Source organism: Pongo pygmaeus, chromosome 12, assembly GCF_028885625.2.
Source record: "Pongo pygmaeus isolate AG05252 chromosome 12, NHGRI_mPonPyg2-v2.0_pri, whole genome shotgun sequence".
In the NCBI taxonomy this organism is placed as follows: domain Eukaryota; kingdom Metazoa; phylum Chordata; class Mammalia; order Primates; family Hominidae; genus Pongo; species Pongo pygmaeus.
In genome coordinates, this window is record NC_072385.2 from 122,766,063 (window position 1) to 122,780,145 (window position 14,083).

General features: G+C 36.0%; 1 protein-coding gene across 1 annotated transcript in view; it reads left to right on the forward strand.

The window, feature by feature from the left end:
* ROCK2 (Rho associated coiled-coil containing protein kinase 2) overlaps nt 1–14,083 on the forward strand; it is a 164,343-nt gene that overhangs the window by 56,471 nt on the left and 93,789 nt on the right. The window contains exons 2-3 of the mRNA XM_054474394.2: nt 212–293; nt 1,310–1,410. Coding sequence (XP_054330369.1) covers nt 212–293; nt 1,310–1,410 — 183 coding nt within the window. The remainder of the gene's footprint in view (nt 1–211; nt 294–1,309; nt 1,411–14,083) is intronic.

A 14,083-nucleotide genomic window follows, 5' to 3' on the forward strand; every position in this document is an offset into this window, starting at 1 on the left:
ACACAGGAAAACATGATAGGGGCAGTCCTAATATTCTCTGACAGAGGTTAGGAAACCAGTTAAAGCTGTTGGATATGGAACTTATGGACACTATCATATCAAAGTGGGTTGGCATTTTCCTGGTGAAAATGACACAAATAAAATTAAAAGACTTTTTTTGAATGCTTGGAAATTGTAAAAACTGTCTTTTCCTCTTTTTATTTCTTAACAGGATGGCTTAAATTCCTTGGTCCTTGATTTAGATTTTCCTGCTTTGAGGAAAAACAAGAACATAGATAATTTCTTAAATAGATGTAAGTATGTTTAAACTTCATATTTGATCTTATAACTGTACTTTTGTTAAGAGATTTTTGTTTGGTTATTATCAGCCTATAAATTTATTAATTTAATCAACTTATTTATTAAACTTAAGTCTTTTGCTTAGCATTTGATTTATTCAAAAATTGTTACTTTTATTTTTAAAGCAATTGCAGAACCGAATTACAATATGCAAAGCAGATAAAGTTCTAAATTTTGAAATACATTATTAAGACTAGCTATTTTAGGACAGGTTATTTATAGCAGTTTGAAGAGAAGTTTTAAATTAATATTTACAATTCCAAGACTTAATATTACCCAGAGAATTAATAAGCTTTATACTTCTGTAATTGTGGACATTTCAGACTAATAATAAATAATGTGATAACTATTATTACCATATGTGTGGTAATCCTTAATCTTTGCCATTATTAATGTTACAATGCAGAAGTAAATGAAATTGAATTCCAAGAATAAGAAATTCTCAAAACAATTAATGTATACTTTGTATCATCACAGTAAGCTCTTTACTTTGAAATTGGCAGAGACTGAGGTATTTTCCCAATTAAACAATCTTATCTATAGTTACTATTTATACAGTATGATTACCACTTTTCAGAGAAGTAGGCCATCAAAATTCATTACTAAGATTAGCCTTGCAAGTAATTTCATGGCAACTTTCTACCATGATTCAGAGTGCACACCAGGATTGCTTGGGTCATCACTGTGTCAGCTATCATCTAACTTGCTAAGCAACAGAATCAGAAACAGAATAGCTGTAACTGCTACTTTTTGGCAGTCAGTGGTGTTCATTTATATGTGTTAATAAACCATGGAGAGTTTTGGTTCTTTAAGGTTAATGTATATCTTAGATTTTTAACAGCCTTTAAAAACTAGCAAGTTTAGCTAAAAACTGTCTTTTCTTGAAACAAAAATATATTTATAAATATGTTGATTATTTAAAAATATAAATATGATTGATATTATAAGTATGGTGATCTTTTTATGGTAGATGAGAAAATTGTGAAAAAAATCAGAGGTCTACAGATGAAGGCAGAAGACTATGATGTTGTAAAAGTTATTGGAAGAGGTGCTTTTGGTGAAGTGCAGTTGGTAAGAAAGTATTTGTTTTGTTCTTATTGTTCTTTATGACATCATGGTTTTGTGAAGCATTATCAATAGCAGCTGAGTAGATCTAATTTCTATGCCCACCCATGCCAGAAGGTGGCTTTGTGATCTTGGTCAGTGTCTTCATCTATAAAAGGAAGCGTTTGTTGTCTACTCTGGGTCTCTTCCAGCTCTGAAACACATTGTAGAAAATAAGGCCAATATAGCTTCACATGTGATCTGCCTGGCAGTTAATATTCCACCAGAACTGTTGTATTTTTATTTAGAATGTTCAGATTAAAAACATCTGCTTAAGGAACTGAGATTTATTTAGATGTATAAGAAATCTAACAGATAAATTTTAATAACTGAAATTAAATCTGAAATTTATTTTCGCAGGCCAAAGTGGTACCAATTGGAATTATAGTAAATGTTGACAATAACTATTACCTTTATATTATTGGCTTAGGAACTCTTCCTAATCTCGTATTCCTGTTTTCATCACCTGAGTATATGAAACTCCTCCTCTATTATTGTCCTTATAGTTAAATTAGAGTCAAATTCTCTTCTTCACACTACAGTGTTTACCCCTCTTGATGGAGCACTAAGAAAAGTAGTGATCATTGTAAGTCAGCATGGATTTTATTAAGAACAAGTCATGATAGACTTTTTTTTTCCTTTCATTGCTTCTTTCTTTGGGTTTTTTGTTTCTTTTTGTTCTTTTTTGAGACAGGGTCTTGCATTGTCACTGAGGCTGGAGTGCAGTGGCACAATCTTGGCTCTCTGCAGTCTTGACTTCTCAAGCTCAAGCAGTCCTCCTACCTCAGCCCTCCAAGAAGCTGGGACTACAGGCATGTGCCACACACCCGGCTCATTTTTTGTATTTTATGGAGAGATGGGGTTTCACCATGTTGCCGAGGCTGATCTTGAATTTCTGGACTCAAGGGATCTACCTGCTCGGCCTCCCAGAGTGCTGGGAGTACACGCATGAGACGCCTCACTGGGCCTTTCTTTGATGGGTTTATTGGACTCGTAGATCAGGGTAGTACAATGTATGTCCATAAGAAGAAGAATATTCTTCTGAAGAAGTCTGACACACTTGAGGATAATATGATGAAATGTCATGGTAATAATTGTATGGGTAGGCAAGCTTTATAACTAATGTACTAGTTTTATTCCAAGGAGGCTAGTGAAAGCATGGATGGTACATGGGACAGAGACCTCCAAGAAAGGTTTCAGGGTCCCTCTTCTCCTATTAAACATTTTTTTTTTTTTGAGACAGAGTTTCACTCTTGTTGCCCAGGCTGGAGTGCAATGGCGCGATCTCGGCTCACTGTAACCTCCACCCCCCGCGTTCAAGCAATTCTCCTGCCTCAGTCTTCGAGTAGTTGGGATTACAGGCATACACCACCACACCTGGCCAATTTTGTATTTTTAGTAGAGACGGGGTTTCTCCATGTTGGTCAGTCTGGTCTTGAACTCCTGACCTCAGGTGATCCGCCTGCCTCGGCCTCCCAAAATGCTGGGATTACAGGCGTGAGCCACTGCGCCCGGCCTCCTATTAAACATTTTAATGACTTGTTTGGGAGCGATGGTAGCATGTTGAATAATTTTGCAAATGAGTTAAACCTGAAGTATAATGAGGATGATTTTAGGTGATGAGCCAAAATTCAGAAATCATCAGTGGGAAAGATCATTGGCCAGATAGAAGTGAAATTGAACCAGAATATAGTACTTGGATGTGAAGAACACAGGGAATAGTTGCTTAACAGTACTGTCTGAATTAAAGAACCATTTTCCTTGAATTGTAACCAGGCAAGAGTCATTAATGATCAGACTACCTAAAGTAGTAAAGAAATTTGGGGCTGCTTTAATATAATTTCTAAATTGATAGAAATTGATGGACCATACCTGTAATATTTTATTTATTCTAGATGCCCTGTTGGCCTGTTTTTTTCTTTTTTTAAAGACTTTAGTTTTTTTAAGAGCACTTTCAGGTTCATAGTAAAATAGAGAGGAAGGTATAGAGATGTCCCGTATACCCCTTGCCCCAACATATGCATAGACACTTCCATTGTCAGCATCCCTCATTAGAGTACATTTGTTACAACTGATGCTTACATTGACACATTATAATCACCCATTGTCATAGTTTACGTTAGGGCTTGCTCATGGTGGTGTACATCCTATAGGTTTGGCCAAGTGTACAATGATATATGCCCATCATTATACTATTATACATAGTATTTTCATTGCCCCAAAAATCCTCTGTGCTGTGCCTATTCATCTCCCAGCCCCAAGTCTCTGGCAGTCACTCTTTTTACTGTTTTCATAGTTTTGCCTTTTCCAGAATGTCATGTAATTGGAATCATACAGTATGCAACCTTTTCAGATTGTCATCTTTCACTGAGTAATACACATTTAAGGTTTCTCCATGTCTTTTCGTGATCCTTTAGCTTATTACTTTTTACTAAACAATATCCTGTTGTCTGGCTATACCAAAGTTTATCCATTCACCTACTGAAGGACCTATTGGTTGCCTCCAGGTTTTGACAATTATGAGTAAAGCACTATAGACATCCATATGCAGGTTTTTGTGTAGACATAAATTTTCAGTTCATTTGGTTAAATACCAAGGATCTTGATTGCTGGATCATAGGATAAGAGTGTATTTGGCTTTCTAAAAAACTGCCAAACTGTCTTCTAAAGTGGTTGTACCACTTTGCATTCCTACCAGCAATGAATGAGGATTCTTCTTATTTCACATCCTCCCTGGCATTTGGTCTTGTCGCTGTTATAACTGACAAAAAACAAGTGTTTTGGTTATTTGATTAGGTGTTTAACGGTATCTCCTTATTAATTTGACATTTCCCTGATGACATATGATGTGGAACATCTTTTCATATACTTATTTGCCATCTGTATATCTTTTTCTTTTTTTCTTTTCTTTTTTTTGAGGCGGAGTCTCTGTCGCCAGGCTGGAGTGCAATGGCGCTATCTAGGCTTACTGCAACCTCCACCTCCTGAGTTCAAGCGATTCTTCCTGCCTCAGCCTCCCAAGTAGCTGGGATTACAGGCACTTGCCAGTATGCCCAGCTATTTTTTGTATTTTTAGTAGAGACAGGGTTTCGCCATGTTGGCCAGGCTGGTCTCCAACTCCTGACTTCAGGCGATCTGCCCACCTTGGCCTCTAAAGTGCTGGAATTATAGGCGTGAGCCACCACGCCTAGCCTGTATATCTTCTTTGATGAAGTGTCTGTTCAGGTCTTTGGCCCATTTTTTGATTGGGTTGTTTATTTTTTTTATTGTTGAGTTTTGAGAGTTCTTTGTATAACAAATTCTTTTGGATAATAGACCTTTATCAAGTGTGTGTTTTTCAAATATTTTCCCCCGGTCTTTGGTTTTTCTTCTCATCCTCTTGACATTGTCTTTTGAGTAGTAGACAATTTGAATTTTAGTGAAGTTCAGGTTATCAGTTATTTCTTTCTTGGGTTATGTCTTTGGTGCTGTATCTAAAAAACCGTTGCTCTAATCAAGATAATTTAGGTTTTCTCCTATGCTATCCTCTAGAAGATAAAAGGTCTAGTCTTGATTCTTTTTTTTTTTTTTTTTTTTTTTTTTTGCATGTAGATGTTCAGTTATTCCAGCAACATTTGTTCAATCCATCGTATTGCCTCTGCTCCTTTGTCAAAGATCAGTTGACTATATTTATGTGTGTCTATTTCTGGGCTCTCTATTCTGTTTCATTGATCTATTTGTCTTTTCTTTCACCAATATCACATTGTCTTGATTACTGTAGCTTTATAGTAAGTCTAGAGGTTGGATAGTTTCATCCCTCCCATTTTGTTCTTCCTTACTTATTTTTAATTATTATTTTTTGAGATGGCATCTTCCTCTGTTGCGCAGGCTGGAGTGCAGAGGTGTGATCCTGGCTCACTGCAACCTCTGCCTCCTGGGCCCAGGTGATCTTGCCGCCCCAGCCTCTCGAGTAGCTGGTACTACAAGCGCGTGCCACCACTCCTGGCTAATTTTTGTATTTTTAGTAAAGATGAGGTTTTGCTATGCTGCCCAGGCTGGTCTCAAATTTCTGGGCTCAAGCGATCTACCTGCCTTGGCTTTCCAAAGTGCTAGGATTACAGGTGTGAGCCACTGCACCTGACTGTTCTTTAATATTTTGTTGGCTATTCCGGGTCTTTTGCTTCTCCATATAAACTTTAGAATCAGTTTGTCAATATCCGTGAAATAACTTACTGGGATTTTTTTTGTGATTGGATTGAAAATATAGACCAACTTGGTCTATATTTGAAGAACCGGTATCTTGACAACATTGAGTCTTCATATCCAAGAACATGGACTATCTCTCCATTTGCTTAGTTCTTTGATTTCTGTCATCGGAGTTTTGTAGTTTTCCTCATATAGATCTTATACATATTTAGTTAGATTTATGCCTATTTTATTTTTTTAGGTGCTTTAATGTAAATGGTACTGTGTTTTTAATTTCAAATTCCACTTTTTCATTGCTCATATACAGGAATTTGATTTCATATACATTGCTCATATACAGAATTTAATTTCAAATTCCACTTTTTCATTGCTCATATACAGGAATTTAATTTCATATATATTGCTCATATACAGAATTTAATTTCAAATTCCACTATTTCATTGCTCATCTACAGGAAAGCAATGAACTTTTGTGTATTAACCTTCTGTCTTGCAACTTGGTATAATGACTTGTTCCAGGAAATTTTCGAATCCTCTACATAGATGATCACATAGATCCTTCCCAATCTGTATACGCTTTACTTCCTTTTCCTGTGTTATTGCATTACCTCGGACTTTCAGTACAGTGATGGAAAGGATTGGTGAGAGGAAATGTCCTTGCTTTTGTTCTTGATCTTAGTGGGAAAGCTAGTTTCTTACCAGTAAATATGAAGTGAGCTGTAGATTTTTTATAGATATTCAAGTTGAAGTTCCTCTATTCTTCATGTACTGAGGGTTTTTTTTTTTTTTAATCATGAGTGGGTGTTGGATTTGTCAGATGCTTTTTCTGCATCTATCATATGATCATCTATTTTTCTTTTTTAGCCTGTTGGTGTGATGGATTACAATAATTGATTTTGAAATGTTGAAGCAGTATTGTATACCTGTAATAAATCCCACTTGGTTGTGGCGTATAATTCTTTTACACTACATAATACATTGTTGGATTTGATTGGCTAATATTTTGCTGAGGATTTTTGCATCTGTGTTCATTAGAGATAATGGTTTGTAGTTTTCTTGTAATATCTTTGTCAAGTTTTTTGCTGACCTTGGAGAATGATTCTGGAAATATTCCCTCTACATCTGTCCTCTAAAATACATTATAGATAATTTCTTCCTTTAATAGTTGGTACATTTCACCACTGAATCCATCTGGACCTCATGCTTTCTGTTTTGGAAGGTTAATAACTATTGATTTAATTTATTTAATAACAGTAAGTCTGTTTCTTGTATGAGTTTTGGCATATTATGTCTTTGAAGGAATTGGTCCATTTCATCTAAATTATTAAATTTGTGGGCATAGAGTTATCATTCATTCATTCATTGAGACAAGTTCTTGCTCTGTTGCCCAGGCTGGAGTGCAGTAGTGTAATCTCAGCTCACTGCAACCTCCGCCTCCTGGGCTCGAGTGATCCTCCCACCCCAGCCTCCTAGTAGCTGAGACTACAGGTGTGCACCACCATGAATGGCTCAAATTTTTTTTTTTTTTTTTTTTCTGTAGAGATGGGGTTTCACCATGTTGCCCAGGCTGGTCTAGAACTCCTGAACTCAGGTGATCCGCCCGCCTCAGCCTCCCAAAGTGCTGGGATTTCAGGCATGAGTCACTGCACCCGGACCCTATTATCCTTATTAATGTCTGTGGAATCCTTAGTGGTTTTCCCTCCTTCATTTCTGATATTGGCAGTTTTTATTCTCTCTCTTGTAGCCAACCTGGCTAGAGCCTTAAAAATATTATTGGTCTTTACAAAGAACCAGCTTTTAGTTTCATTGATTTTTCTGTATTAATTTCTTGTTTTCTGTTCCTTGGTTTCTGCTCTAATTTTTATTATTTATTTTCTTTTGCTTACTTGGAATTTAATTTGTTTCTTCTGTTTCTAGTCTCCTAAGTTGGAAACTCAGATTATTGATTTTAGATATATGCATTAAGCACTGCTTTCACTGTATCCCACCAATTTTGAAAAGTTTTGTTTTTATTTTCATTTGTTTCAAAATATATTTTAATTTCTCATGAGATTCCTTCTTTGACCCAAGAGTTATTTGGAATTATGTTGTTTAATCTCCACATATTTTGGGATTTTCTAGTTATCTTTCTGTTACCAATTTCTGGTTTAAATCCATAGTGATCTGAGAATAGACACAGTATGATTTCTATTTGAAGTTTGTTATGGTGTGTTTCGTGGCCCAGAATGTGATTTATCTTGGTGAACGTTCCATGAGAGTTTGAGAAAAATGTGTATTCTGCTGTTGTTGGATAAAGTAGTCTATAGATGTCAGTTATATCCAGTTGATTGATGGTATTGTTGAGTTCCACTATATTCTTAACTGGTTTTCTGCCTGCTGGATCTGTCCGTTTCTGATAGAGCAGTGTCAAAGTCTCCAATTATGATAGTGAATTTATCTCTTTCTTCTTGCTGTTCTATCAGCTTTTGCCTCATGTAATTTGACACTCTGTTGATAGATATATAACACATTGATGATTGTTATGTCTTCTTGGAGAATTGATCCTTTTATCAGTATGTAATGCCCTTTTTTATCCCTGGTAATTTTCCTTGCTTTGAAATTTGCTCGTCTGAAATTAATATAGCTACTTCTGCTTTCTTTTGATTATTGTTATGGTATATTTGTTTCCATCCGTCTACTTTTCATCTATATGTGTCTTTATATTTAATGTGAGTTTCTTATAGAAAAAATACAGTTGGGTCTTTTTTCTTGATTCACTCAATCTCTGTTTTTAAATTGGTCCATTTAGACTTCTGACATTCAAAGTGATTGTTGATATAGCTGAATTAATATTACCATATTTGTTGTTGTTTTCTTTTGTTGCCTATATTCTTGTTCCTATTTTTGTCTTCCATTCTTTTTCTGTCTTTTGTGGTTTTAACTGATCATTTAATGTGATTTCATTTTCTCTCCTTTCTTAGCAGATTGTTTATACTTTTTTTTTTTGCTTTTTATAGTGTTTGTCTACTTTTTTCCTTTTTTTTATTGTTTGCCCTAGAGTTTTAAATATTTATTTACATTTCTGAGAAAATTAAAAATAAAACCACCGGCTGGGCACGGTGGCTAATGCCTATAATCCCAGCACTTTGAGAGGCCAAGGCGGGTGGATCACCTGAGGTCAGGAATTCGAGACCAGCCTGGCGAACATGGCAAAACCCCGTCTCTACTAAAAATGCAAAAAATTAGCCAGGCGTGGCGGCAGTCACCTGTAATCCCAGCTACTTGGGAGGCTGAGGTGGGAGAATCGCTTGAACCCAGGAGGCAGAGGTTGCAGTGAGCCAAGATCATGCCATTGCAGTCCAGGCTGGGCGACGGAGTGAGACTCTGTCTTAAGAAACCAAAATAAAATAAAACTACCTTTACAATCCAGCAATTCCACTAGTAGGTATATATCTAAAGGAAGTGAAATCATTATTTAGTAGAGGTATCTGCATTCTCATGTTCATTGCAGCATTATTCATAAGAGCCAAGATATGGAATCAACCTAAGTGCCTAACAATGGATAAAGAAAGATAATATGGTATGTATAAACAATGGAATACTATTTAGCCTTACAAAAGGAAGAAATCCTGTCATTTGGAACAACATAGATAATTGATGGTTGGAGGATCTTGTATTAAGTGAAATTAGCCCAGGCACAGAAAGAATACCACATGATATCACTTATATGTGGAATCCAGAAAAGCTGAGTTCATGGAAGTAGAGAATAGAATGGTGGTTACCAGCAGCTAGGGAGATCTTTGTCAAAGGATACAAAATTTCAGTTAGATGGGAGGAATAAGTTAAAGAGATTTATGGTACAACATAGTGACTGTAGTTAATAATGTATTTTCAAAAAATCTCTAAGAGAATAGATTTTAACTGTTCTCAACACAAAAAATTAGAAGTATGTGCAGTAATGCTTATATGTTAATTAGCTGGTTTTAGCCATTCTACAGCATATACGTACTTCAAAACAACATGTTGAACACCATAAATATATGCAGTTTTTGTCACTTAAAAAATAAAATTTTTGTGAAAGGAACTTTAAATGCTAAATGAGGAATCCTGTCTGTAAATCATGCTCTATGATTCCATAAGACATTCTGGAAAAAGACAACTTTGGAAGCTGTAAAGATTAGTGCTTGCTACCCAGAGGAAAAGAAGTCATACGAAAAAGATATTTGCACACACGTTTATAGCAGCACCATTCACAATTGCAAAATCTTGGGACCAACCCAAATGTCCATCAGTCAACGAGTGGATAAAGAAATTGTGCTATGTATATATGATGGAATACTACTCAGCCATAAAAAGGAATGAATTAACGGCATTCATAGTGACCTGGATGAGATTGGAGACTATTACTCGAAGTGAAGTAACTCAGGAATGCAAAACCAAACATCGTATGTTCTCACTGATATGTGGGAGCTAAACTATGAGTACGCAAAGGCATAAGAATGATACAATGGACTTTGGGGACTTGGGGGGAATGATGGGAGGGGTGCGAGGGATAAAAGACTACAAATAGGGTGCAGTGTATACTGCTTGGGGGATGGGTGTACCAAAATCTCACACATCACCATCAAAGAGCTTACTCATGTAACTAAACACCACCTGTACCCCAATAACCTATAACCTATGGGGGAAAAAAGGATTGGTGGTTGCCAGAAGGTTGTGAAGGGGTGAATGGGTGGAGCACAGGGGATTTGTGGGGCAGTGAACCTATTCTGTCTGTTACCATATTGGTGGATGCATAACATTTTGTCTGCTAAGGCATAGAATTGTGTAGCACAAACAGTGAACCCTAATGTGAACTCTGGACTTAGTTAATAGTAATGTATGAATATTGCTTTGTCAGTTGTAACAAATGTACCACACTAATGCATTCCTCTAATATTAACATATTAGAGGAAACTGAAAAAGAGAAGGGGACAGGGAGTATATAGTAAATTTTTGTACCCTATTCGGTTTTTCTGTAAACCTAAAACTGTTCTAAAAAATAAAGTCTATTAATAAAAACATGAAAAAATAAATATACTCACAGTTTATCCAAGTCCCCTTTCAAATCACAGCATACCACTTCACAGGGGGTGTAAAATACCTTATAATAACAAAATAATCCTAATTCCTTCCTCCTGTTACGTCTATCATTGCTGTTATTCATTTTGTGCATATATATGTATACATATACACACACCAGTACACATACAGACAAGCATACGTTACTGAATATATTGTTGCTGTTATTATTTTGAACAAATTTATTTGTTAGATAGTTAAGAACATGAAAATAACAGTTTTTGTTTTACTTTCACTTATTTCCTCTATTTCTATTTTTGCAAGAAACATCATTGGAATTACAGGGTTTGCATTGACTCTAGGTTGTTTTGGGTAATGGTCATTTTAACAATACTAAGTCTTCCAGTCTATTAACAAGGGACTGGGTTCCATTTACTTATGTCTTCTTTAATTCCTTTTAGCAATGTTTTGTAGTTTTTATTAGATGTCTCTTTTGATTAAGTTAATTCCTGAATGATCTTTTTGATGTTATTGTAAATGGAATTGTTTTTGTAATTTTCATTTTAGATTGTTTATTTTTAGTGTATAGAAATATAATCGACTTTTGAGTGTTGACTTTATATGCTGCAGTTTTGCCTAACTTATTCTAATACATTTTTTGGGAGGTGGAATCTTTAGGATTGTCTACATAAAAGATCATAAATCATTTATGGACAAAGATAGTTTTATTTATTTTTTATTATCTAATTTCTCTGGCTAGAACTTCCAGTGCTATGTTGACTAGAAGTGGCACAAGCCTTTTCTTGTTCTTTATCTTAGCGGAAAAACTTTTAGACTTTCACTATTGAGTATGATATTCACGTGAGTGTTTCACATATGTAGTTTGTTACGTTGAGGTGGTTTTCTTTTACTCCTGGTTTGTTCAGTGTTTTCTTTTTGTAAATCATGAAAGAGTGTTGAGGCAGGGCACGGTGGCTCACGCCTATAATCCCAGCACTTTGGGACGCTGAGGTGGGCGGATCACCTGAGGTCAGGAGTTCGTGACCAGCCAGGTCAACGTGGCGAAACCCTGTCTCTTCTAAAAATACAAAAATTAGCCGAGTGTGGTGGCAGGCACCTGTAATCCCAGCTACTAGGGAGGTTGAGGCAGGAGAATGTGTTGAATCCGGGAGGTGGAGGTTGCAGTGAGCTGAGATTGCACCACTGTACTCCAGCCTGGGTGACAGAGCAAGACTTTGTCTCAAAAAAAAAAAAAAAGAGTGTTGAATTTTGTGAAATGTGTTTTCTCCCTCAATTGAAATGATTATGTGTTGCTTCCCTTTATTCTGTTAATGTGGTTTAATACAGTGATTGATTTGCACATGTTTTACCATCCTTGGATTCTAGGAATAAATCATACTTGGTCATGATGTGGAAACCTTTTAATATACTGCTGATTTCAGTTTGCTAGTAATTTGTTGAGAATCTTTCTATTAATTTTCAGAAGTGAAACTGGTTGGTAGTTGTTTTCTCATACAGTCACCTGCCCTTACCTGTAGGTTTGCTTTCTACAGTTTCAGTTGCCTGCAGTCAACCAAGGTCTGAAACTATTACATACAATAAGGTATTTTGAAAGAGAGAGAGAGACCATATTCATATAGCTTCTATTAAAGTATATTGTTATAATTCTTCTTCTTCTTCTTCTTCTTCTCATTTTTTTTGACATGAAGTCTCGCTGTTGTCCCCCAGGCTGGAGTGCAATGGCACAATCTCGGCTCACTGCAACCTCTGCCTCCCGGGTTCAAGCGATTCTTCTGCCTCAGCCTCCCGAATAGCTGGGATTACAGGTGCCTGCCACCACCCCCGGCTAATTTTTGTATTTTTAGTAGAGGTGGGGATTCACCATGTTGGCCAGGCTGGTCTTGAACTCCTGACCTCAGGGGATCCGCCCGCCTCGGCCTCCCAAAGTGCTGGGATTACAGGCATGAGCCACCGCTCCCGGCCTGTTCTTATTATTCTTAATTTTTACTGTTGCTTAGTTTATAAATTGAACTTTATCATAGATATGTATGTGTAGGAAAAAACATAATATATATAGGATTCAGTACTCTCCATGGTTTCAGGTAACCACTGGGGTCTTGGAATGTATTTCCTAAGGATAAGAGGGGACTACTGTGATGTCTTTATCTGTCCTTGGTATCAGGGTAATGCTGGCCTCATAGAATGAGTTAGGAGGTGTTCCTTCCTCTTCAGTTTTTTAGAGAAGTATGAGAATGATTGATGTTATTGAAATATTTGGTAGAACTCACCAGTGAAGCCATTAGGTAAAGAGCTTTTCTGTGTCAGGAAAGTTTTGGTTACTGAATCAATCTCTTTACTAATTGTAGGTCTATTTATATTTTCTGGTTTTTTGTGTGAGTTAGTCTTGGTAGATTTTGTGTTTCTAGGAATTTGTCTGTTTTATCTAAGTTATTCTACTTGTTAACATAAAATTGGTCAGAGTACTCTCTTAATCATTTTAATTTTCGTAAAGTGGGTAGTAATGTCCCCACTTTTATTTCTGATTTTAATAATTTGAGTATTCTCTGTTTTTTTTATTAGTCCATCTAGCCAGAGATTTGTGACTCTTTTGGATTGTTTCAAAGAACCAGCTTTTGGTTTCATTGATTTTGTTGTTGTTGTTGTTGTTGTTGTGTTCTCTGTTTTATCTTTGCTCTAATCTTTATTATTTCCTTGCTTCTGATGGCTTTGGGTTTAGTTTGTTTTTCTCTTTCTAGTTTCTTCAATTGTAAAGTTTAGTTTTTAATTTCAGATCATTCTCGTTTTTTTAATGTAAGCATTTATAGCTATAAATTTCTCCCATATACTACTATTGCTGTATTCCGTAAGTTTTTTGTTGTGTTGTTTTCATTTGTCTCTGGAGTATTTTCTAATTTCCCTTCTGATTTCTTACATGATTCGTTGGTTATTTGTGTGTTGTTTAATTTCCATGTTTTTGTGGATTTTCTCATTGTAGTTATTTTATCGATTTCTTTTTTTTTTTTTTTTTTGAGACAGAGTCTCGCTCTGTCACCCAGGTTAGAGTGCAGTGGCGCGACCTCGGCTCACTGCCAGCTCCACCTCCTGGGTTCATGCCATTCTCCTGCCTCAGCCTCCTGTCTTTTATTGATTTCTGACTTCATCCCATTGTGGTTGGAAAATATACTTTGTATATCTATCTTTTTAAATCTTTTGAGACTTAATCTGTGGCCTGACATATGATCTGTCTTGGAAAATGTCCCATGTGCACTTGAGAATATTATATATGTTATTATGTGTTCTGTATATATCCCTGAGATCTAGTTAGTTTATTGTGTTAAGTCCTCTGTTTCTTTACTGTATTTCCATACTCCATTCTATTAATGATAATAGAGAATTAAAGTCTCCACCTATTATT